Here is a 26,658-nt window from a genome sequence, read left to right as displayed (position 1 = left end):
CCATTTGCCTGCTTGGCAAGTTGGTTGGCCGGAGACACATGATAGCCTTCCCGTCAAAATCACTCCCCTTATTATGGTCATTTGTGTTGAGTTAGAATCTTCAAGGAAAAAAATTATCAAATGAGGACGGAGGAAGTAAAAATCTTGGTCACGAGACTAACGTTTCCTGAATTTCTTGGGAGGTGCTGGTATTGATTGTAATGGCGGTTTCCGGGCAATTATGTTACTCAGCAACTGGGAAGAGTCAATGGTTGCATGATGTAGAAAAGGGTAGTACTGTAATAAAAGGTGACATATGGGGGTGGTGTTGGAGGAGAGTAGGCGTGGTAAATCCAAAGAGTATCTCTCCATATCGAGTAAAAAGACATGGAGTCCTTTGGATAAGGTATCTGTCGATTCACACACATGGTGGGTCGTCAATCGGGGTCCAATCTTCCCTGTTCCAAAAGTTTCTCTGCCTATGTGTCAAGGGAGAAAATTCTCACTGCCGAGCCGTCTGATTCATTTTTGGACAGTTTGGATTGAAACTTTTTCTATCTTCTCGTCCTTTCTTTTTCTCTCTTTAAATCCGAGCCATCCAAAATCGCATCGGATGGCTCGGATGTGCTATGCGGGCACCACGTGGTATCCACCCGGTATTAAAAAATTTCTCGTGTCGAGGAGTTTTTCGACAGTTGAATATTTATGTGATTTTTTTACGTTTAAATCTAACGGCCAAAAATCTCTCGGCACAAAAGATTCTACGTCGATCAATCCGTGTAATTTTTCCTTTGTACTGGGATTTTTTTTATGTAAAAAAACATATGTTCTTATAGATATCAGAATCAATAACGTGTGCTACACTACTACTATCATTTGTCTGCTCGCTATTCTCTTGATGATTTTTTCTAGGAGCTACGATGGTTTTAATCTAGCAAGTGCTTCGTTAAGTCGCTTTCGCAATCCTATTGGGAGTACTAGGCCTTTTTTTCTAGGATTTTAAATTTGTAGATAACGAGTGTAGAAAAAAATAAAATAATAATTAAAAATAATAATAATAATTAAAAAAATAAAATAATAATTAAAATTCAAAATTCCAGACCCTGAACCGAACAAGGTCTAAACAAAACACGAGTGCATGCAGCCGAGAAGTTGCGAGGAAGTGCAGCAAGCAGACTCGGAGGAAGAAGATGACCTCAGTAAACTAGATGGGCCCACAGGAGTTCCGGGGTCGGCCACAACCAGACAAAACCGCCACCAATCAACACAGCCACCAAAATTATACTAGTACTAATCTAGTCTACCATACATGATTAGTGTCGATAATTATTGATCACCATTGGAGTAGTGGGGTTCACAAAAATGCTGGCGACTAGGAGTGTATATAAATTGGACGCGGGGGCTCTGCTGCCCGGGGGTGGGCAGCAGCCCCTGCCCACACTCACACACGGCACCGTTTCGTTAAAGAAAAAAAAAAAACTCTTCCGCTTGCAATCCTAAAGAGCAGAAACGTGATTATGAGAGCTTTAGAGTTAAAATTTAATTATATCTCTTTAGAATAATATGATCAGAATAATAAGATCTTCACGTCAATTCAAACGAATTGAAAATTGGAGCACTTAATTTTTTAATCATATTTTTAAATATATAAACGGTCTAAAAAATTAAGTGTGCCACCTTTTAATTCGTTTGAACAAGTACGAATATCTTATTATTCTAATCATATTATTTTAAAGAAATATAATTAACTTTTGTCTATAGGACTCTCATAATCACGTTTCTGATCTACAAGTGTCTTGGATCAGATCCTAATCGTGCATCAAAATATATGACCATTTTACCCCCCAATGAATCAAAACTATAGATCATTTCTATAAAACACTCGCATTTTAAATCAAATCAAGATCTTTAAACTTTAATGAATTGTGATATCCATATAAACTTTGCGGAACTCTTAATAAATGAACGAGTATCCCAGAACTAGGAATTTAAGGGCTTGTAAACGTATTCTAGCTTTAAAAGCTCCGGCAATCTTTGAATTAGTTTGCTTTCAAACAAATTTTCAAACACAAAAATTTATTATTGTTATGGCGAATTCCAAAGGGGGTGAGGGAGGGAGAGAGCTGGATTCTCTTATTTAAAAATGGGGGAGAGAGTTTTTTTTTTTTTTTTTATCAAAGGAGTAGGAACTTCTTATTATTAATTCACAGAAATCTCAATACACCAATTAAGGCAGTTATCTCTTGCAAGAGGATTCAACAACCAATCGGAAGGCCTAGCTTCCCAAATTTTAACACCGGGACCTCATAAATTAACTTTTGCCAAAAGCATCCGCTATACTGTTAGCCGACCTTCGAGCAAAAATAACCTCACAACCTCTAACCATAATCGTAGACATTCTGATCATATCTTCCACAACCACTTCCACATCAGTGGGACATGCTATATATCTCACCTCGGATAATCCTTACCACCTGTTGCGAATCTCCCTCCATGACAATCGAGCCCGAGCCCAGCAAAAAACCGAAATCAAACGTTGCCCGCCATGCCAAAGCTGCTGGTTTTGTACGTAATTTGGTCTCATGAGACACCAGTCACACCACTAGCTAGCCCTGCATATGGCTTGTGTCACTCACTTGTATTGGTGATTTGGCATACTACAATAATAGAAGGATGCATGTTCTGAATTATTGATTCTGGACCTTATGAGTTATAACACTTCCAAATAGAAATTTGTCTTCACATCTACAAAATCATGTATTTTTTTATGTCATCCGTACAGGTAAATGCATAATAATGAACATGCATTGGCCCACTGCATTAATTGAAAGGCTATTCTATACTTGACCAGCTTACACACACCTCGTACTAATTTCTACTGATCCTCCTACAGCCCTTTTCACACTTACGCATGAGGTGGGATAACCCCAAAAGTCGCTTACACGTGAGATTGGGTGGCTTCAAGAGTTGCTGCCTTGAAATCTTAAGAATGAGCAAGCCCCGAAATCATAGGCCAACACCGCCGGGCCAACCATTGGGTTCGTATAAAGTTAATGATTAATTCTAGAGGGCATATATTGTGGGCTCCATCTCCAGAAATTGTATTGTACAGACTACAGAGGTTTAGCATTTGAGTGGATCAAAACAAGCAAGTTTTGTCTTGGCATTGTTTTGGAAATTTATCACCTCATGTCACTCAAATCATTTAGAAAGAGATAAACTAAACAAATTAATCGTTATTTTATAAGTTATCATTTAGTAAGTTGGGGTTGGTATCTTGAAGAACATTTTTTGCAATAAAAGATGGTTTATTTCTATCTAAGATATTCACTTTTGTGCTCATTGTGTTGGTTGTTTTCTTATACCTTTTATTGTTTGTATGATTTTGTAACAACTTAGAACAAGGAACATGGTGATGTAAGATATATATCATGTTAGTCTCACCGGTTTTGGACCAATCACTGAATATAAACAATTTTTTTTTTTTTGAAAAGCAAAAAAAAAATTCTTTTCTTTTGATAACTCAAGTGTTTAGGTCAACTTTCACGCATCTCAACTATTCTTGGAGGATCAATCCCACCGTCGGAGATTTCAATTAAAGCTAGAGCACAGTCCCGTATGTATGGACTTATCCTAAAGGAGTTAATAGCACTTAGACCTAGTTTCAAAGGTTTGAACTTGAGATCTTAAAAGGAAATAATGCAATTCATGTCTGTATCTATTTGCGAACAAAATGAAGGTGATATGTCACTTATTTCAAATAGGAGTTTTACACATACCAAGACATGACATTTTATCTCTATCCACCCTATACATTTTAATTTTTTTGGTCAATCGATAGGAGAGGATAGGGGAAGGGGTGCTGCAATTCGCAGCGATAAGACTCGAACCCAGACATTTTACCTGGTAAGGAAGTGCCACAACCACTAGGCCAGATATTCCAAATTGTATTCTCTCACCATCAAAAGGTAATGATTAATTTTTGTGTTTTATTAATTTGCTCCAAGTGCATCGATCTTTTTTCTCTCATTGCGACGGACTATGAAAAAAAATTACAAAATTTCTATTCTTTCACAATGGACTTCAAACGAACCAAATTGAGCAGCCGAACTTTGAAGTACGTGTTCGATCCTCAACTATTTAGTTTTTGAAAGGTTGTAATCGAGCTCGAGTGTAGTGGTTTCTGAGATATATATTCAAGACAAGCTCGTGAAGGGAAAAATTAAGCCTACATTATACGTCAATTATTACAACATTGTGCTCACAAACCTTCTCGAGCTGGGCTCAGGGACGGAATTAGGATGTCATATACGCGGGGGCCGAACTATGAGCAACAAGATTTTGAAATTTCAAGTTTCAGAATTCTAATAGTTTGTTTGGTTTAAGTTTGGAGGGAGGTTTTTTGGGTAATGAGTGGAGATGAAGAGAAAGAAAAATGAGATTAATAATTGAAGAAAAACTTATGAGAGACCATATGCACAAAGCGAAATTGAGTTTTGGGATCCAAAACGAACACATTCTTAAATTATTTAAATGTCTAAACAACACGTCATACAAAATACAATATCTAGGTGTTCTTAACAAATAAAAAATAACTAATATTAAAATTAATTTTAAAAAAAAAACACCCGAAACAACGCGGGGGCCGTGACCCCCATATGACCATTGCTGCATCCGTCTCTGGCTGGGCTACAATATACTCAAGCTTGGCTCAAGTAATAAATTAGGCCAAAAGTTCCGTTCGAGCTCGCTCATTGTGATATACGAGCTGATCGTTCGAACGAGTTTTTAACGAGGCAAGTTCAAGTTCTAATAGCTCTATTAGTTTACAGCAGGCGCGCCCATTGGCATTTATAGAAAAGTACTAGTAAATCATAAAATGCAAATAACTTATCTAATTCACCTAGTGAAGACCAAAAAAATTAAGAGTTGTACCCAATGAAAAATGGAGAGCAAAATCATCAATTACATATATATCTCAATCTAATATACCAGACACAAGCTTTCTTAATAATTTTGAATCTGTGTCCAGATTGTTAATCCACGAGTTTGGACCAAAACATATAGTTCAATTCGGTTCGATCCGATTTCCTGGTTCATCAGATTTTTCGTGCAGTGCTATTAAAATCTCCAAACTCAATTCAACAGCTTTTTTTTGGCCATTCTTCTCTATTTGATTCTTTGGTGGGGTTCCAACATTAGTCCCCTACAATTAATGGACAGATAGCTTTGATGAGCCTTTCTTTTAGGTTCATGCCAATCTATCACTCTTTGGTAGGACCTGTAACAAAGAACAAGTGGCCAAAGGACTTCAAACCCAAAAAATTATATAAGAAAATATCAGCCACAAGCTAGAGATTGAGAGGATCAAAGTAATATCAAGTGAGCTCCCAATACCTCTCAAATCTCACCCAATAATTCAAGTGCTTTTGCAGTTGATAAATCTACATCTGTAGTTGCTGTAAATATCCTTAGCCATGAATCTAGTTGTTAGCACCTGGATTTGAATTGGACTTTTGGCCCTTTCCCCAGTCCCTGTCAAGCACCGCAGATTCGGACCATTCATCTCAGTAATCAATGGTTCGGATTGAAAACAAACTCTTATGAGAAAGAGTGACTTTAACTCTTTCCTAAAAGAGTTTGTTTTTTAATCTAGGCTGCTGAAAGTACTTTTGGACTGCAGGGGGCTTGACAGGTCCACGCGGATTTGCTTCTTTGGCCCAGCCTTCGTTCTTCTCGTTCTTGCCCTTAGCATGCTTCGAACCATTGGTTGCCAAAGTAGTCTTACGCATCAATTCGTGATCGACCAAACCATTCGATCGCAAATGACCTCGTGACACTCCAACGCGACGAAGCTCTTTGATCGGTTTTTCTAAGGGTAAAGAAACGTGCTATTCAACGTTCACGAGTTATAACTAACTTTGATTAAAATTTGAAGCCGGTCCGTCTCTCGTTCCACGGTTCAAGAGAAATGGATCGATCAAACTTTTGCGGGCCTTACACATATCATTTTCAACTACCAATACTATTCATTTTCTCAAACTCTGAGGATAAGGATCGACATTCATTGAAAAAAAGCAGCATGGTCTAGTCACAAATATATCCACATTAGGCAGTAGTACTGGACAGTGATTTTCCAAATTCCTTGCCTTTGTGAACAAATTCTAGTAATGAAAGTTCGTGGCTAAAATTGTCAGAACAATCAGATTTACTCAAAGGATGTGATCTATAGAAAGTGACCTAGGAAAAGTGGGCCATGTGGGGGGTCCACATGAGTTTTTCATAAATCTAATAGTGGTAGGCAACCAAATATTATCAGAATTACGTCAAACAGCACTTTCAATGTATTGTGTAGATAATAAAATTCAACACAATTAATCGCTACTCTTGTTTTGAGAAAAATAAGCAAAAGAATTAATGTTGAGTTTTTTTCTTCTTTTTGCACACCCATTGAGCAATATCAAAATGTTTGCACATTTTTTAATCGGCGTGGTTCCGGGGACACCCAAAAAAATACCTAAAAAAGCACCTTATAATTTTCGATCAAATTTTGATGATCTGAGCCGCTCAATGTGATCAGAACGTGATTTTAAAGATACCCTCAAGAAATCAATAAAAAAAATGACCGGGAAGGGCTTGATCTGAACAGTTTTGAACAGTTTTTTATTGAATGGTTCAAATAAAAACTGCTCAAATCAAGCCTTTTTTTTGCTAATTTCTTGCGGGCACCTTTAAAATCACATTCTGCACACATTGAACGATTCGGATCATAAAAATTTGATCGGAAACTATAAGATTGAGATTTGAAGTGTTTTAATTTTAGGTGTTTATTTGGGTGTCCCTTGAACCGTCCCGTTTTTAAATATATGTTGGATGACACAAATAACTACAAAACGGCCTTTTGTAAGGTTTGAAATGCTCAAATTAAGGTGCAATTTTCTTTTATAAAATGTCTTTGATGAAAATTATATTTCGTTACATCTCTCTGTCAGCCCTTATTATCATTCAAAATGGACACATGCCACGCGTCTTTATTGTCATTCAAAATGAACAAATCGGAAATGGACACATGCCACGCGTCTTTATTATCATTCAAAATGAACAAATCGGAAATGGACACATGCCAGTTGCCCCACTAGTTATTTTTAGTGGTGCTAGTACCACACCCAAACTCACACCCAAACACACACCCACCACTCACATGAGCGGTGGGTCCCACACACACTACACACTCTAGTGTGTGTATGGGGCCCACCACTCATGTGAGTATGAGTGTGTATTTAGGTGTAAGTTTGGGTGTGTCACTAGAATTATTGTTTCTACGATTGTTCATTAATTGGTTCTTAGTGTCCCTAAATTTACGCTACCATTACTTTAATTTTTCTCCGGTGGTTTTTTATTATAAACAAAAAAGGTGGTCCAAAAAAATGGGAATTCAAGTTTGATTACGAGGGGCATTAGAAAGTTACAGGAGGTAAATTTTGAAGACAAGGGGTAAGATGTTGTGAGAGAGAGAGAGAGAGAGAGAGAGAGTTAAGTTACAGGAGGTAATTAAGTTTACTCTCGAAAGTTACAGGAGGTAAGTTTACTCTCGAAAAAGCTTATATTTTTAAATTTCTTAATCCTTCCTTGGGTGTGTATTTCCTACCAACATTTCGGATTTTATATAAGTTTAAATTGTTTAAAATTATATTCTTAATTTATTTAATTCGTTGGGTAGTAAGTCAATTCAGAGCTCTACCAAACATGCAAGATGTCGTCATGCGTTCATATATACTCCCTTCGTCCCTAAATAAATATCCAGCCCGCAAACTTAGTCTTTTAAAAACATGAATTTTTTTCGTTAAAAAATTTAAATTTTTTTCACAACTTGAAAGACCTCATTGATATCTATTGATTTGTGCTAAAAAAAAAAAATTTTTGTTAACAAAAAAAATGCATCTTTTATTAGGCCTGCTAGGTTTGCGGTCCGAATATTTATTTAGGACGGCGGACCAAACACATGAAAAATCAACCCATGTCAAGCAGACATTTTTTTGTCGTATTATTTAGTTCTTAAGTCTACGCTACCCTTTCTTTAATTACGTCTCCAGTCGTACGATAAAAACATTCGTGGTCCAAAAAAAAGTGAGTTTAATGTTTGATTATGAGACCAGGGCATTATTGATTGTCACGTGAAGGAAATTTTGAAGGTGACAGGTACGTGTTTCTCTTGTTATCTAACAAGTTTCAATCGGAAATCCAGAACACGAATTCTATTACATCTATAGAAACAAAATTATAACGGAATGAAAAACCAAATACAGACACTACAAACCGAATATGTAATATAGTTGTGAATCGAAACCCGTGTTTCACACAGTGTCCTTAAAATAGATTTATCGCCTACCGGAGGGTGTTGATGAGGTTACTCGGCATTTGTCTCTCAGGATTGATCCGGCTCGGACCACGAACGTCGGATTAACACCACCAAAGAATGTCTTAGTGAACTAACTCAGCGTCTATCTCTCTCTCTCACTTTATATCAGAATACTTGTGAAATTTCGTAGTCTTCAATACGTGAAATGAATGGCAAAAATGAATTGGGGAAAACTCCCACAATGAATAGGGGAAAACCCCCCACAATGAATTGGAGAAAACCTCCACTATGAATATGGGAAAGTTAATGGCTTGAGCAAGCCAAAAGTCACCCCAATCCATTCACTTTTCCAACATTTTTTTCCCGACGGTTAGGGCGTCTGGGTCAACTTACGCTCAACTCGATTAATTCTATACCTTTCCAGGTCCAATCAAAGGCAAGCCATCCGCGCCAAGATTAGAAAACTAAAAAAAATTAATTTATCGCGACCAAATCATAATGGTGTGCGGGACAAAACTACTAATCAACCAGACTAATCCTTGGAACCGATGACAAGTGCATGGTTTTAGATGTTAAGAGAGAGAGAGAGAGAGATGTCACCACTTTTACACCTTATCTATCCTTGTCTAAGATAAGTTATCCATGGCCGTGCAATTTCAACCCTCATTTTTACTCAATTATGCTTTATATTCCAACTACTAATTGAAAAGTTTTTTAAAAAAAATCGATTTTAATCAATCAAATGCATGCAAATAACTTATTCAAATGATTTATCTAGAAACCTCAAGCATGTTTTCACTCCCTCCATTTCATATGCCATTCATTTAGCCATGTTGTTTAGACAACCGAATAAGTTAACCTTATGTGGGTTGCTGGCACAGAGTTAGACGATGTTCATTCCCCAGATATCGCCATTCTTCTTTTCCGGGAAAAGAAGTTTACGACCCAAGGGCCTTGTACCTCCATGCGGCATTGCTCCGTCAGGCTTTCGTCCATTGCGGAAAATTCCCCATTACTTCCTCCCGTTGGAGTCTGGGTCGTGTGAGCATTCCAAGATAGCCTATTCCAAAGGAGTCGGAATTATATGATGTTAATTTCTTCTTAATCCATTCTACACGTTCCAACCACCATTCTACTTCCAAGTAAAATTAGTTCCAAGTCTCTATCATTTGAATTTGTTGGGAATGTTCCCTAACCAACTTTTCAAATCAAACTCTCGTGGAAGACTGCGTGGCGTAAATCCGACCAAACGAGCAATGACAGAGTCAAATATTTCATATCGCGATGCGTTGTTTTTTTATGTCGGCGAAACTTCGTAACGTTAGAACAGTTAGAAGACATTTGAAAATTATGTCCAAGTTGGACCTGGGTGTCGGTTTTGGTAGGCTTGGCTGGGCAAAACTTTCCAAAGGAGAAAATGTCGAGACTGTTGGAGATACTCTAACACATGTGTGGTCTCAGTTTTATTGTTGCACGACTCAATTTCTTAATGCCAAGTTTTCATGTCCACATAATGAGAGAGAGAGAGAGAGAGAGAGAGAGAGAGAGAGAGAATTCACTCACTAGTTGTAGTAATTCGAGTAATGGTAACAGTACCATGATTGTAGTCTCGAATCATATGTAGCGGAATTTGAGTGTAGCGATTTTGAAACATTGTAGATTATTTTTCACGTTAGAAGACTTAAAGTGGCGAAAGCGGATCAAGTATTCCCATAGTGACCAGGAAGCGAACAAAAATACAAACCGATATGAACTGAAAATCCGTCAATATGTGCGCAAATTTGGACTATCACGGAGTATAATTGTACCAGAAGGTAAAAAAAAAAAAAGGTATACAATAACAGCATGACATACGTACTCTGGGAATCAAGCGCGGAGCTATGCTTAGGCAAGTGGGGTCACTTGACTCCATTGACCTCCACAATTATTCATTAATTTGGTTAAAATTTTACTACTTTTTGTGAATTTGCCCTCTTTTTAGCACTAGAACTCACTAACCATCGGTTAATAAGTGTGGATAATACTTACTAAATGCTAAAAAAAAATTGAGAACATGAATACTGTTTTTAACTAATTAAGAACACACATTTCATGAATACCGAGATATTTTTTGCACAATTACCCACTTCCCTAAAAGCGGTCAATCACCAAGAAGTTTTTTTCCAGTAGTAATACATAATCAAGTTTTGATTAGCAAACAAGAATAAGATCAAGTAAGTTCCTAAATAATGACCCCACAACAAGAAATTCATGGCTCCGCCCCTACCGGGAATACTAACAATCCCGAACCGCAGCTAGCCAAAAAACCTGAGTTTTTCAGAGCTTCAAGCAAAACAGCATTTTCACCAGAGAGAGTGAAGCCTGTTGGGTTCCCTCCTCAGTGGACTTGAATTGGACCTGGACTTGAATTGGACCTTTGGCCCTTTCCCCACTTCTTTCACCCAGCCTTCGTTCTTGTTCTTGCCCTTAGAACGATTCGAACCATTGGTTGCCGAAGTAGTCTTACTTATCCATCAATTCGTGATCGACCAAACCATTCGCAGAAGCCATTGCATTGACCTCAGTACACACCAACGCGACGAAACACGTTGATCAGTTTTTTTTTAGGGTAAAGAAACATGCTGTTCAACTGCATTGTTCACGAGTTATAACCAAGTATGTGATTAAAATTTGAAGCTGGTCTGTCTCTCGTTCAATAGTTCAAAAGAAATGGGTCGATCAATTTAGCTTTTGTGGGCCTACCACATGATCATTTTGAACGACCGATACTATTCATTTTCTCAAACTCTGCAAATATGGATCATTCATTTAAAATTAAAAAAAAACATGGTCTAGTCACAATTAGGGAGTACTGGAGAGTGTATTTCCAAATTCCTTGCCTTTGTGAACAAATTCTAGTAATGAAAGTTTGTGGCTAAAATTGTCAGAACAATCAGATTTACGTAAAGGGTGTGATCTATAGATAAGTGACCCAGGAAAAGAGGGCCACGTGGCGGGCCCACATGGATAGTTTTTCATGGATGAAATAGTAGGCTACCAAATATCATCAGAATTACATGAAACTGCACTTTCAGCGTATTGTGTCGATAAAATTCAACACAATCACAATCATCTGATGCTCATACTACAAAACGGCATTTTGTAAGGTTTGAAATGCTCACAGTCAAAATAATTGACGATTTGGTCGGCTCGCAGCTCTCTCTCTCTCTAATCCTAAATAAGCCGTCGCCCCCATCTAAAAAAATTCGTGGTCCAAAAAAATAGGAGTTTAATGTTTGATTATGAGAGCCAGGCATTAGTGAAAGTCACATGAAGGGAATTTTTAAGGTGACAAGTACTCTTTTTTTTCGACAGTTAGGGTGTCTGGATCAGCTTACGCGTAATTCGACTAATCCCATCACCGGTCCAATCAAAGGCAAGCCATCCGCGTCGAGACTAGAGAACTAAAAAAATTTAATTTATCGCGACCAAACCATAATGGTGTGTAGAGCAAAGTTACTAACCTGCAACTGGACTGACACTTGGGGCGAGTGCATGGTTTTAGATGTTACAAGAAAGAGAGAGAGATATGTCACCATTTTTACACCTTATCTATCCTTGTCTAAGATAAGTTATCAATGGCCGTGCAATTTCAACTCTCATTTTTGCTCAACTATGCTTTATATAAAAATCGATTTTAATCAATCAAATGCATGAGGATAACTTATTCAAATGATTTAGGATCTCTAGAATCCTCAAGCATGTTTTCACTTTCCTCCATTTCATATCCCATTTATTTAGGCATGTTGTTTAGACAACCAAATTAATTAACCTTATATCGGCTGTTGGCACAGACTTAGCCGATATTTATTCCCCAGATACTGTTATTGCTTCTTCTCCGGGAAAAGAAGTTTACGACCCTTGGGCGTTCTACCTCCATGCCGGAAAATTCCGCACTGCTGCCCCTCGTAGGAGTCTGGGCCATGTGAGCATTCCAAGCTATAGCCAATTCCATTGGTTGTCCTACTCAATTTAATCCTATTCCCAGATATATACCCAATTCCGAAGGAGTAGAAATTATATGACGCTAATTTCTTCTTAATCCATTCTACCCGTTCCAACTACCATTCTACTTCCAAGTAAAATTAGTTTCAAGTCTCTATCCTTCGAATTAGTTGGGAATGTACCCTATCCAACTTTTCAAATCAAACTCTTGTGGAAGATTGCGTGGCATAAATCTGACCAAACAAACAGTGATAGAGTAAAATACTTCATACCACAATGCGGTTTTTTTTATGTCGGCGAAACTTAGTAACGTTAGAAAAAACCGAGACTGTTGGAGATGCTCTAACACACATGTGGTCTCAGTTTTGATGTTGCACGACTCAGTTTATTAATGCCAAGTTTTCATGTCCACATAACGAGAGAGACGTGAATTCATTAATTGGTGTCGAATTTTGAAACTTGGCTCCAGTGGCGGAGGGAGCAAGGGACGAGCGGGGCACGTGCCCCCACTGATTTTTTTTTTAATTCAAAATTTAAAAATTTATATTTGGCATTTTGTCTTGGTAATTGTATTTCATAAATTTACTTTTAATCACTCTAAGACATTTCGAATATCATTCGTTCTCAATCTTATTTCACATATTAGAATAATGTCATTACACTTGCGAAATGAGATATCTAATGCAAATAATAGCGGTCACTTACTCTTTGAAATTCTCTAATGCATAATGTCCATAGTTCAAAAGTGCCTAAACCATGGGCTATGAATTTTATACTTTAAAATTACTAACAATGGAAGCAAGATTGCTAAATATTGTATAGTAAATCGCTCTTAGACTTGATCCGCTAAGACAATTTAAATTTGTTTGTTTTATATTTTATGTATGTTACTTTCTTAATAAATAGGTTAGGTTTTTCAATTCTCAGCACAAACGTTAACTATTTATTATTCTAACATTGTTTGGTATGAATTTTTTTTGTTGAAATGTGTTCAAAAGGTGCCCCACTTGTATAGATTCCTGGCTACGCCACTGCTTGGCTCCACTGTCCTAGAAAAGCAGACCTCCATGCTTTTAGACTTTTTAGATGAGGTAATAAAGTAGTTACCATATACTAATAATTTCTCATTAGTTGTAGTAATCCGAGTAATGGTAAAGGTGATATATAGAGGTATCGAATTATACATAGCAGAATTGGAGTGTAGTAATTTTGGAACTTTGTAGAATTATTTTTCACGATGGAGGACTTAAAGTGGCCAAAGCGATCGAGTATTCCCATAGTGGCCAAGAAGCGGACAAAAATACAAACCGATATGAATTGAAAATCCGCCAACACGTGCGCGAATTTTGACTCTCACAGAGTATAATTGTATCCGAAGGGAAAAATAATCAGATATGCTACCCCCTAGTTTTTTTTTATTTGTTTGTTAAAAAGATGGTTTTATTTGGGGTAAAACTACCGGAAGGATCTATGGGAGCAAATGTTTTGCCACAATAGTACAAGTTCCCACATAGGAATTATATTGAAAGCGCAGACAAGAAATACGAGAACAGGATGGCACGGCACACTCTGGGAACCAAGCGCAGAGCTATTCTTAGGCAAGTGGGGTCACTTGACTCCATTGACTTTTACATTTATCCATTAAATACGAGAACAGGATGGCACGGCACACTCTGGGAACCAAGCGCAGAGCTATTCTTAGGCAAGTGGGGTCACTTGACTCCATTGACTTTCACATTTATCCATTAATATGGTTAAAATTTACTCCTTCCGTCCAATTTGTTGCGCCAATTTTAACTCACATTGACTTTGTGTCAATTTTACCATGTTACCCCTTTGTAACTTATGACTTTTTGTCACGTCATTAATTTGCTCCACTTTTCTTTCAAATAAAGTTCAATATTTGAATTTGGAAGGGAAAAATGAGGGGTAATATGATAATATGGACATCCAATTTTGAATATGGGACATCCCACAAAGGAATAAGGGCACGACAAAGTGGGACGGAGGGAGTACTACATTTCGTGAATTTGACCTCACAATTTTAACGAAATTGCCCAAAGTACGAAGCAATTCTACTAACATTGTGAATTTGCCTTGTTTTTAGCACTAGAATTCACTAACCGTCGGTTGATAAGTGTGGACTATACTCACTGAATGCTAAAAGAAGTTATGTAGACTATCAAAACAGTTTTCAACTAAGAATATGGAGATATTTCTTGCACAATTACCCACTTCCCTAAAAGCAGTCAATCACCAAGAATTTTTTTTTCCAGTAGTAATACATATTCAGGTTTTGATGAGCAAATAAGAATAAGATCAAGTATGTTTCTATAAAATGATCCCACTACAAGAAATTCCTGGCTCGGCCCCTACCGGAAATACTAACAATCCCAAACCGCAGCTAGGCAAAAACCTGAGTTTCTCGGAGATTCAAGCAAAACAGCCTTTTCACCAGAGAGAGTGAAGCCAGCTATATTTAAGAAGCCCTCATACAAAGATTTCTGTTCTTTGATTTCTGTTCTCATCGTTGCCTTGGGCCTTGTCTACCTGAGGAACGGGCAAGTTGCTTCCATCTTCCCGGGATCTACATTACAGAGGCTATTAGAGAAAATCTACTGTGATAAGAGAACACCCAAGCCCTACCTTTTAGGGCTTAAAGAAAATTGAGTAAGAAATTGGTTGGAGGTAGAGATGCAGTGGGCGGAACGACAACTGAATTCGAAGAGTCCGGCGTAGTCCGACATCCGGACATCCAGCTAAGCAGAAGTCGGCACCGGTGTCTCTTCGCTAACTCGTATATGTTGTTTTTAGTAGTATTAACTGTGATGCAGCATTGCTGAGGCCCGAAACGCTCCATGCGTTACAAAGAGTTACTATGTCTTATGCAACTTCTAAGCCATGATGAAGAAAATGTTCATATGGTCAAGCTCGAGGTTTAGAGTTTCGTTCTCGTAAAATTCACGTTCAAAACTTTAGATGCGTTATCGACTCTTCTAGAGTCTATACAGGGACTTCGTTCCAACTTCAATTTCCCCATGCCAGTGTAGGATTTTGTCGGCAAACAACATTTACATTGAGTATATCTTCTGTTAAAAAGTACATTCTACTGTTTCCTCCAAGTCCTAAATTACAGTTACAATGTCAATCTACCCTCATCAGTGGAGTCAAATAAGTTCCCAAAAGCGTGTAACCAAAAACAGCAAAATCGAATGAAAACAATGAACAAAAATGGCAGGGTGAATGTAATCAACCAGGACTTTAGCTACCAGTATTGGAAAATCAGACATACAAAGTAGTATCTTATACACCCAATACTTTAGCTACCAAACTTCGGGTTAGCTCTAAAGGGAGATAAATCACTGGCTCTTCGGTTGGCTTACCGGAAACTTATCTTCCGGCTGCTTTTGCCAGAAATAGTTGGTGGCTTCGATCCATTGTGGGTGGACCAGAAACTTCTTCTCCTGAAGGGCCCAGCGAGACTTCTCCGTTCCAGTATCGGTGGACACCACATGTGTCACTGATGGGTCCACTTCTGTCAAGCAAATCGCTCCCAATTGCTCCGCCATCTTCCATAGATGATGGTTTTCGGCCTGGAATCTAGTTGGGAAAACCCGGCTGAAGACAACTGTACACCCGTTCAGGACTGACCTCCTTACTGTTTTTAGAACCTGCAAGAATGACGTAATAGATGTATGTAGATCATTGGGATAATACGTGTTCCAAATAGGTTTTTACTTGAACGCCTCGCACAACAATTTGCATTCGGAAGGGGAAAAAAATCAAAGGCACAACTTAATTGTTTATGCTATGAATCAATACGATCATAGAATTCACTGTAGAGACGATTCACTTCCACCAAAAAATCTCAGTCTGGTGCATACAAACATGTTAGTACATAACAAGCATGCACGTATGCATTTCTATCATGGATGTATATGAAGCAAAAGCAAGCTGAAACACACTGCAAGGCATTGATCATCCCACCAACCACCAATGGTCAATCCAAAACTCCTACCCCATCTTTGTCAAATTAGCCCTATGGTGGGAGTAAAATGGAAATGCTATCAAGGTGTCATACAACACATCTTGAGAATAAATACGCAAGCATCAGATACTCATAAGTGATTCAAAAACGAAAGCAGGAAAAGTCTGCAAGTGATCAAATTCCGCTGTCCAGAGAAACTTTACCTGTCTTACATCTCTGTCTGCAAGATCAGCCCCCGGTTCCTGAAGCAGGAAGGTGCCAAATCAATAATCAATGATAGTGTGCACCAAAATATCACGGAAGATAAAGGAGAGAAAGGAAAAGACTTACCGAGTCAAAGAACATACTATGTATCTGCTTAAGGACTTTAAGAACGGAAGCAAGTGCCCCTTCAGTCTCAGTTTCATCACTTTTCAACTCAGATAGAGACTTACAATTAAACCCAAATTGCCGACAACTTGAGGCAAAGAAATGATATCTTTCCATCAGTATCAGGTTCTCCTTGTGCTTTGCCCACACCTAAAATAACGAGATTGACATCCCACAGTTCTAATGTATAAGTAAAGCAAAAGCTGTCACCAATGAATAACCACATCCTAGCAGAAACTAACTAAGAATTTAAGCATACACAACTAGCTGATGGTATAATCACTTACCGATTCTGTATCATCAAGAATTAGAACAGCACTTTCTTGCCCCAGTACCACATCAAGACCCTTTTGATGTTTCTGAGTGGAATCATCTTTTGCAATGACTCCAGATCTGAAGTATACTTTTTCAGGGTCTAGCAAACTTGCCATTTGCAATGCATAAGAACGTTCCCCCATGGTATATATGTACATCTCAAACATGTTGTTTGCTTCTTCCAGGAAGGTACGAACAAATGGCCTCAACTTGGTCAACATGTTCATGAAGTCCAATCTGAATAAACTGCCTCTTGAAATATCTTTTGCTGTTAGGGAACACATAACAGTCCCAGTTAGATTTGTAAGAGACAGCAACAAATATGGCAAAGGATAATGAGGAAGCAGACAAAGTCCTTTCCATAGAAAATGAAGACTTGAACATAAAGCAATTAACAAACAAATAAGACATAACTTGGGTGAAAGCCTATGACAGTCAATTCCTGGAGTTCAGAAAATACTACATTAGATTCCACGGCACTAATAATTGGACAAATCTTACAACATGCAGAAGAGGAAGTGCATAAAACATATGGGATTAAAAAGCATTTCACTGAAAACAGATCAACCACATTCTCTGATACAGCATTTGAAACAAGTTCAAATTTCAAAACATGGGTGATTTACTTATATATCCCTTCGACACAACATGCAGAAGAGGAAGTGCATAAAACATATGGGATTAAAAAGCATTACAAAAAACAGATCAACCACATTCTCTGATACAGCATTTGAAACAAGTTCATATTTCAAAACATGAGTGATTTACTTATATATCACTTCGACTTTACGAAAAAGTTCAGTTTGGCCCTTCAAGTTACAATTTCAACAAAATAAACCTTTAATTTGTGATTTCGTTTCAATGTCATCCATCAGTAGGGTTCCGTTAAGATTTTGTACAGAAAGTGGGCACGTGCACATCACGTGATCTTTCCCCAAGGGCATATTTGCCCATTCCTCAACAACACAACGATGAACTTGACGACAACGAAGACAAATTGCAAGAACTGGACGACCACGAACTCAACGACGTCGAAGACAAATTGCATTAATCGATTCCCCCTTCCACCGTTTGACTGCGACATTCAGGTGTGAGCGAATAAGAAAGGAGAAAGGGGTATGACCAAATTAAACTCAGAAATGGGTTTGGAAAAATGGGTTTGTCGAGAAATGGGACCAAAATCCCAGTCATCACACCGCCCACCAAGCTCCGAACCCTCATAAACCCAACTCCATTTCCTTTATAATTTCCAACATTTCTACAGAACACCCAGGCAAGAATACCCGGTTTATGGAGCTTTCGTAAGGGTAAAACTGCGATTTTTGGCCGTATTGGTGGAAAAATCGGAACCCAGTTGTGGTTTTGAGTGGATTTGGGGGATTTAGAGGAAACCCAGATGGTGTGAATGAGTTGGAATCGCACTCCGGTGACTCCACGACCAAACCCAAATCTGAGAAGTCCCCAACTCCGGCGCCGGCGATATCTGAGAAGTCCCCAAATCTGAGAACTCCATTTTAGTGCAGGGCCTAAAGAGCTTAGTTTTACCTTGTTCTTCTTCTTCTTCTTCTTAGTAAACTCGTTTCCAACTCCGGTGCCAGCGAAACCAATCGGAGTTGGAATACCAGTGAGCTTCCACTAGTAAATCATCAGAAAACCTCCATCGATCATCAGCGTTGATCCACGGCGTTTGTGCGTTTGAACACAGAGAGAGTTGGGTTTGTGCGTTGAAACACACACACACACACACGTAGAGAAAAAGAGACTGAGAGAGAGGAGGAAAAGAGGAGGTGAATGGGCAATTGATTCTACCCCTAAAAAAGGGTCACGTGCTGGGCACATGCCCATTTTCTGTCCAAATTAGTAACGGCACCCAACCGATAGATGACATTGAAACCAAATACCAAATTAAAGGTTTATTTCGTTGAAGTTGGAACTTGAAGGATCAAACTGAACTTTCGCGTTAAGTCGAAGGGATATAAGGATATATAAGTAAATCACTCTTCAAAACATCCAGCATGCTAATGATGAAAACTAGGAATTATGATTTGAACTCACGAAGATAACTATTGACATGAAAAAAATGAACTGGTCGGTTGGATGTGTCATCAGAAGAAATTTTCTGATTAAAATAAAAATAACTGGTGGAGTCTACCACAACATTCAGCTGCATAATGTTGTGTGAACTGTGTAAAATAGAGAAAAAAAAAAGTACCACCATATCTGTTGGAACCAACTTCAACCTAGTAAACTACCACATCAAACGTACATAAACTGGCAACAGACATCATACCTCGTAGAGAATCTATTTGGCTCTTCAAATATTCCTCTTCTGGTGTTACATCTACAAGCCGAGTTGAATTGAGCAGTGTATGGTCTAAATCAAGAACCAAATAAAGCTTCTTTTGACGTAACAATTTCTTTGACTCATTCTTTCCTACTCGAGCAATTTCATCAGTAACAACCCTCATCCCCTGCAAGAAGAATTCTAAAATTATGCTTTCTTTCATAAGTTTTCTGAACTTCCTAGAAGGTGTCTGTGAGCGTGCGTGTATGTGTGTGTGGGAGAGAGAGAGAAGAATGAGCTGCTAAATCATTTTTATGAGAGCTAGATTCTAGACTAGCCTAATTCCTGTACAACTCTCTTCAACGAGAAAAAGGAGAGAGGGATTTGAACCGGTATAGTTCTGAACTTGCCTCGGTAAAGAAAATATATATACACCTTACAGGATCTTATAATAGCAATCAGAAATCCTGACAACCTTCTGCAAATCACCGGTTTGGGGAAAGAAGATCTAGAAAAGATCCACGTAAAACTTGACCATTTTTTTTACTTGAAACTATTTGTATTTGAGGTTTATTAATAGGACAACATCAAGACAAGACAATTCACCTCTATACACCTCCAATTGTGTCAAAATACTCAGCAAAATTCAGGATCCTCTATCCCAAATTTTTGGCCCAAACCATTTGCTTATTTGCCCTTCATCTTCATATTCAAATTCAAACACAAAAGTGAAGGGAAAATGCATTCCAATCTAAAATTAATGATTGCATTACAAAAGGAGGGTAATGTTGGTAATTAATATATTTTAAAGAGTAATGATTGTGTCCCTTAAAAAGTTGGATTTCCAAAGAGGGATGAAAATCTTGGAAAGAGGAGTTAACTACAGAACAAGGGTATTCATTACCGAATATACAGGAACATCCTTTCCGCTCACAAGGCTAGCATTTTAGAAGTCCATAAACCAAAGGTTTATAGGGTTAGATGTTGAAGAGGGTTTGCCATTGGAAGGTAAAACATAAAGTAAAGCTGCATTCTAGTATTAAGGATCTAAGAAAAGGAACGTAAAAGAGATGGGTATTATATACCAATGCTTTTACACTAACGAAGAAAGAAACTAAGCAACTTAACCTCATCAGTTTTCTATACCTGTCTCACTTAATCAGAATCTCTATTAAATCCAAGAATTTTCTTCATCCTCAACCCTTTGCTTTCCAAAAAGATCCTGATAGATATAGGTAGTTATTCCTAAAAAGTGCTGAAACAAATATTGTTTCACGATGCCTTGCAGTGTTCCAATGAGTTGTGAGCATTTGGTATGTTTCAATATAAACATTGGAATTTCAACTTTCTACTAATAAGCTAAAAATCATCTGCTTACTCAATTTTTACTGGCAAGATATTTACAGCTACAGTTATTTCTTGGTTTGAAGTGGGGCGTGTTGTCCCTTTTGAGATGTTTGAGCAGCTCCAGGTTAGAGTGGGAGGATAAGAAAGGATATTTGGCAACTGATTCCTGCATTCATGTGGATAACATGATTTGACAAGAACAGAAGGTCCTTTTGACGTTACTGAGGATTCATTGTGTAGGGTTAAGAGTTTTTCTAAAGGCCTTTTATTAGTTGTAAAGTGGGGTTGTTTTCCCTATTAATTTTCCTCTTCTAATAAATCTTACTGGTTCAACTTTGAACCATATCTAGATGAAACATCCTCCACATCTCTCAGCTCTAAACACAAATGGGTTGCTTGATGCTTGAAAGAGAGCTTACTTTTCTTTTATAGACCAGAAGGAAAAAAACTAGGCGAGTTGGTTGGCGGAAGCTTTCAAGCCCTACCAAAATGAAAGACCAGCTTTTCTTTCTTTTCTTTTTTCTTGCCTTTTCAGGCTTACATTCCGTCCTTTGAATCAAAACAACCATATAACCCTTTTAACTTCCACAAAAAACTGATAGTTCATTCGGAATGGAAAGGAAAAGGGAATATTTTTTTAGGACAAAAGAGTCATCTGGCTGTAAAAAAAAAAACTAGATGTGATATCAATGGTGTGCACGTAGTCAAGGAAAAAACTAATACTCTTCCTTTTACTAATAAAACCATTTGCAATTTCATCGTAATATTTTTCAGCTAGAAAAACATAGTAGATCAAAAGTGTGCAATTCCTCAACACACCACGTTAAACGAAAGCATTCAGCTGAGCAAAATATCATTCCAATATGTACATGTAGTGGATGCGAAGAAATCACCTGATGTACATACGTCAATGCAACTGAATCATATTTTTCTACATCCACCTTATGCCCACACATATAACACAGTCCCGAAATAAAACCAGGATGCTTGCACATGTCCTCCTCAGTAGATGCTTCTGCACAAACAGCAAGTTAGAAACATCAATATCCAATCAAATAATAAAACTCTACATTGAGGTCAAATACTAGATAAGAATGAAACTTAGAAATCCTGATGTTCAACAGATAAGTTGTGGAAAGACATAGGTGTGATCTTTGAGTAGCAAAAGATGTCTGCAACTTTCACGGTATGAGTCGGGCAGTATACCTCTTTAGTACCTAGGTGATGGGACACATGTCATACATCCCTTTGATGATTTTCTATACCTTTACTTATCAAAACAAAAGATGCTCTGCACCATGAGTAAAAACCAACTGAAATGAGATCAAGGCAATGGAAAGCAAGGTGCAGAATGGGCTAATTGACTTCCTCTGCAGCTACTTAACAAGAAAGGAAGAAACCAAAAGAAATGTTCGTCAAGGAATGCCATTCCTTCTTGAAGCATCTATTCTATAAAAAAAAAAAAGAGAAAGCACCATTTGGTGAGGACTCCTCTTCGAGGCTGGCTCACATTTTGGATTCATTTAAAAGTGGATGGAATTTATTTCTTAAAATTGCACACACTGCACACACACGATGTGTGTGCACCGAACCCCAGTGCATATTAAAGACAGCTTGATGGAATAGCAACATTAACATTAAAGGAAACCACCACTAATGGCAATTTTTGTTCCGTATACCAACCAAAAGGAAAAACTTCGTAAAACATTGGCCGCAGCAAGGGCAGGAAAAATTTTGAAGGATGGGGATCGGAAATGAAACCATAAGTGACATCAAGGACTACAATGGCAAGAATAACCAATAATGGAAGAAAGATCAGTGACTCATGTGCAGTGGACACCAATGCCAGCACCGAGTAGGACCAATTATATTGAAACCAATACGGACCAAGAGACCCAGAAAGAAGGCCAAAACAGTCATGGTCTCATGGCAATGACAAAAATACTGTAAATTACAGCATGTTAGACAATTTTTCCCCAGGTGCAAGGAATCCCTCAAAAGGAAAGGCCGCATTGGACCAACCCAACCCTGCAAGGTAAACCCCAAATACCCACAAGCCACAAACAACAACTATCAGTAAGCCAACCCAAAAAAAAAAAAGTGAATCTAAATCATAAGAATATAGACCAAGAACATCCCAGTCAATTACCGAAACTATGTCTCTGTCAACACCATCAAACCATTATTTAGCTCAAGGAAAGTGACAGTATAAAACAGTACGACGATTAAAGTTTACAAGGTAGTAGCTGAGTTCATTAAAACATGAGAATACTGAAAAATTATATATCCAACTGAAATAGAAAACATCACCTAAAATTTGTTCTATGTCTAGCTGCGAAGTTGAACAACCCTCAGGACCCTCCACGCCTTCCTGAACCTCCACCTTTCGCCTTTTAACCCTACGAAATTTGGTACTCATAAAGCACCAATACAAGAATCAATTGTATTCATAAAGCACCAATACAGTTGATTCTCGTATTCATAAAGCACCAACAGGAGAATCTACTGCATCATTCCTCGTTCCTTCTTCTACTATACATTAACGCACCAATACGAGAATCAACACGAATAGTCAAACACAGTCATATTCATGAAGCACCAATACAAGAACGAACTGTATCGTTCCTTCTTCTACTACATTAAAGCACCAATCCGAGAATCAACACGAATACAATTGTGTTCATAAAACACCAATACGAGAATCAACCATACCATTCCATCTTCTACTACAATAAAGTTTTTAACTCCAAGAATATTAGAATTAACATATTAGCTCAGTTTAGACCTAGTAAATGAACCCTCTCAATACCTGCCCGTATCACCCTCATCCTCGTCTTCCTCGTCAGGTAGCGTGTCGGAAGTATAATCTAGCTCTCCGTCCAGGAATGCAGCAAAGTCGTCGCTGCTCGACGAATGTTGTGGCGATTCAGCCGCCGCAAGACTCATCTGAGTAAAGTAAAAACCAGTAAGAAGAAGAGGCCCAAAACACTAAAAGAACGGTACTACTAGTGCATCTGCGTTGAATTGCTCCACCACGAATCTACGATGTTCTTTCAAGGAGTGATTATTTTACTAGGGCGCAAAACATGTCAATTTTTAAGCATCTAATTTGTTTTACGACTAAACAGTAGACAGAGATATTGACGGGGAGAGAGAGAGAGAGAGAGTAGGGTACCTGTTCGATTTTGGGCCGATTGAAATTGCGTAGTAATTGGAGAGAGAGAGAGAGAGAGAGAGAGAGAGATTGATTTTGGAATGGAAAACAATGGCGTTGGTAATTGGACAGTACTGTACTGTGTATACAAGCGACCAAATAAAGCCCTAGTTTATCGTTGTTCCGTTATGTTTAATACCCCCCCCCCCCCCCCCAATCCCCCTCCAAATTTGACGATTCTACCCTCTTTATCTCTTTTCCTCACCCCAACCTCCCATTTCTGTGGACCTCTTTATCACACACATGCACCCAGAATGGGGAAAATGGAAAATAGATAGAGAGAGAGGGGCGTACAGTGACGACGGTGAGGAGCCGCCGACGATCGACGACGAACTGGGCGGCTGCTGCTGCGCTTCTTCTTCTTCTTCTTCTTCTTTTCTTCTTCTTCCGTCGTTCTCTCTGTTTCTCTCGCTCCTCTCTACGACAGTAATAACAAGGAGATTAGAGCATCTCCGGCTTTGACCCATTTTAAAACTCAAATTTAAAATTGGGCAAAAACTACAAAAAAATTTCTTCAATCTTTGACCCAAATTTTTTTTTATTTTGGATTTTACCCATTTTTTTGCCCAAATTTGAGACAATTTTTGCCTTGACCTATTTTTTCAACGACTAGTTAGAGAGAGGGAAAGAGGGAGGAGGAGGGAGAGAGAGAGAACCTCGTCCGCAGTGGCGACAGGCCGAGGGCCGGCGGTCTAAGAGGTGATGCAGAAAGTGGTAATGGCATTGTGACCTCTAAGCCGTCTTGGATCCCCTAGAGTTGTTATCTTCTGGCCTCCGATGATGATGATAAACGAGTTTCAAAGTTGTCTTTTTGTCGTTGTGTCCGGTTTTGGATTTTGTGTGAAATTTTTTTTGTGTTGTGTCCGGTTGTGGGTTTTGTGTGAAAAAATTTTCGCGTTTGATATTCTTGGGGAGAGAGAGACGAAGATGGAGAGAGAAAAATATCAGGTCTCCTGTTTTGGATTTGATTGTTTTACCTTATTTACCATTATGCCATTAAGAATAAAAATATATATTTGGATAAAATTTGAGTTTGATGGTTGAAGATGTGTCTATCCAAAATAGGTTTTTATCCAAAATTTGACTCAAAATTGAGGAAAAATATGAGTGAAAACTAAAGATGCTCTTAGAGCAAGTACACTGGATGAGCAAAAATACATTTTTTGCTATTTTACCTAAGAGAAACATAAAAAATAGTCTACACCAAATGATCTAAAAGAGGAGCTAAAATGCATTTGTGAATAGTTGTTCTCTATTTTTACTTATGCACTATTCATACTCCTTTTTTTATTATTTCTTTCTCTCTCCTCCCTCCTTTCTCCTCTCTTTAAACAATAAAAATAATAAAAAAATGAGTGAAAAAATATATTTTTTAATTAGAGTCATGTAAAATAGATAATATTGGTGTAATGTTGAGAGAGATGTGAGTAGGTAAAATGAAAAAAGTTTACTATTTACTAATAATTTTACCAAACTATTGATAAACTTGCTCTTAGGAGAGTAAAAAAGGACTAGGAAAAATTATTCAATGCATATGTGCCTATGCAACCCCACCCATCCACTGTGCTTAAAAAAAAACCAAATTATTGCTTTGCCTTTGATCCAGAATAAACGAAATTATAAAATAAAACACTTTAAAAAAACAAATTACTATAATTTTTTATACTTATTAAATTAATTAACTTATTAGTAAAATAAATTATTACGGCTTAAATTGTGAAAGAATAATTAAATTTGTAATTATATATAAAACGTAATACATAATTAATTTAGAGATTGCATAAGGGTAAAAAGGTCATTTGACAGCTTTTTATATCATTCACACTTTCTTATACCTCTATTAATCCTCCATCCAAACAAAGTATTATTTAATCCTCATTCTCTAATACTTCGTCCAAAACAAACTACTATTTAATCACCCTCTATAGACATTACATCAATGTGGGTCATCTCTTATTAACTAATATCCCCTACTATCTTATCCTCCTTATTAACTAATACCCCAAATTCTTATCCCGCATCCAAACGGGCCGTTAGGATAAACTTCACTGTCACCCCATCTACTGTAGTGAAATCACACGGTTACCCACTTCACTCTCTGAAATCACACTATACTCCCTCACTAGAATGCAAGAAAACTATGGGTACACCATTTTGGCTCACACCAAATGGACACAAGATTATGTGAGATCCACGTTGGTGTCTCACACGAATGATTTGATATTTTCAATTTTTTATTTATTTTTCTAAAGGTCTTTTTCAAGAAATCAACTCAATTGAAAATGAAAAAGAGCTTAATCAATTCATTTAATGTTTTGTTCTTGAATTCTCGTGGAGCAAAAATCGAATGAATTGGACAAGCTCTTACTGATATGAAATTGAGCTAATATTTACAATAACCCTAGAATATATATTGTAAATAAATTGAACGGCCTGAATTATTTGTGTGCACCTTAAGGTTGGTCCTTCTCAATGTGATAAACAAATGACCGAATCGTTACTCAAGGTTCAAAAAAAAATGAAATCTATACCCGGACCAAAAGTTCTACGGATTGAACCAAAAGTGTTTTCGTGTCATTTGCAAATACGTTGCATGAATAATGTTGTTAAGAAAATTCTATTCAAAAGCCTCAATTGTTGCCAGGCCTAAAAGATGGGCAGTCCAATTCCATAGTTCTGGTTAGGGCCCAAACATTTTGCACCTCAATTAGAGAAAATGCTTCGATGCAAGATTAGAATATCATAACTTCTATTTCCATATTTTAAAACAACTATTTTAAAGCTTTATTTTCGTTAGCACGGTAGAGTTTTATCAAGTT

At 37.7% G+C, this 26,658-nt stretch overlaps 1 protein-coding gene across 4 annotated transcripts; it reads right to left on the bottom strand.

The window, feature by feature from the left end:
• Positions 1–15,374: 15,374 nt before the first annotated feature.
• Positions 15,375–24,253, bottom strand: LOC131303600 (RNA polymerase II C-terminal domain phosphatase-like 4). 4 transcript variants are annotated; one of them, XM_058330556.1, is made up of 9 exons: positions 24,134–24,248; positions 23,435–23,571; positions 22,936–23,024; positions 21,519–21,640; positions 19,285–19,465; positions 16,967–17,262; positions 16,641–16,829; positions 16,514–16,552; positions 15,375–15,993 (listed from the first exon to the last, which is right to left on the bottom strand). In XM_058330556.1, the coding sequence occupies exons 2-9, from the start codon at positions 23,569–23,571 to the stop codon at positions 15,682–15,684; spliced, it is 1,365 nt and encodes a 454-aa protein (XP_058186539.1). In that variant the 5' UTR covers positions 24,134–24,248; the 3' UTR covers positions 15,375–15,681. The 4 variants fall into 4 exon arrangements, with proteins under 4 accessions (XP_058186539.1, XP_058186534.1, XP_058186552.1 ...); XM_058330551.1 differs by lacking the exon at positions 24,134–24,248 and adding an exon at positions 23,801–23,963; XM_058330569.1 differs by lacking the exon at positions 22,936–23,024 and having other exon boundaries at positions 24,134–24,253.
• Between the last annotated feature and the right edge of the window lie 2,405 nt (positions 24,254–26,658).

The sequence above is a fragment of the Rhododendron vialii genome, chromosome 1a (genome assembly GCF_030253575.1).
Source record: "Rhododendron vialii isolate Sample 1 chromosome 1a, ASM3025357v1".
Classification (NCBI taxonomy): Eukaryota; Viridiplantae; Streptophyta; class Magnoliopsida; order Ericales; family Ericaceae; genus Rhododendron; species Rhododendron vialii.
The sequence above is the reverse complement of the archived record's forward strand: the minus strand, read 5'-3'. Positions and strand labels throughout refer to the sequence as shown.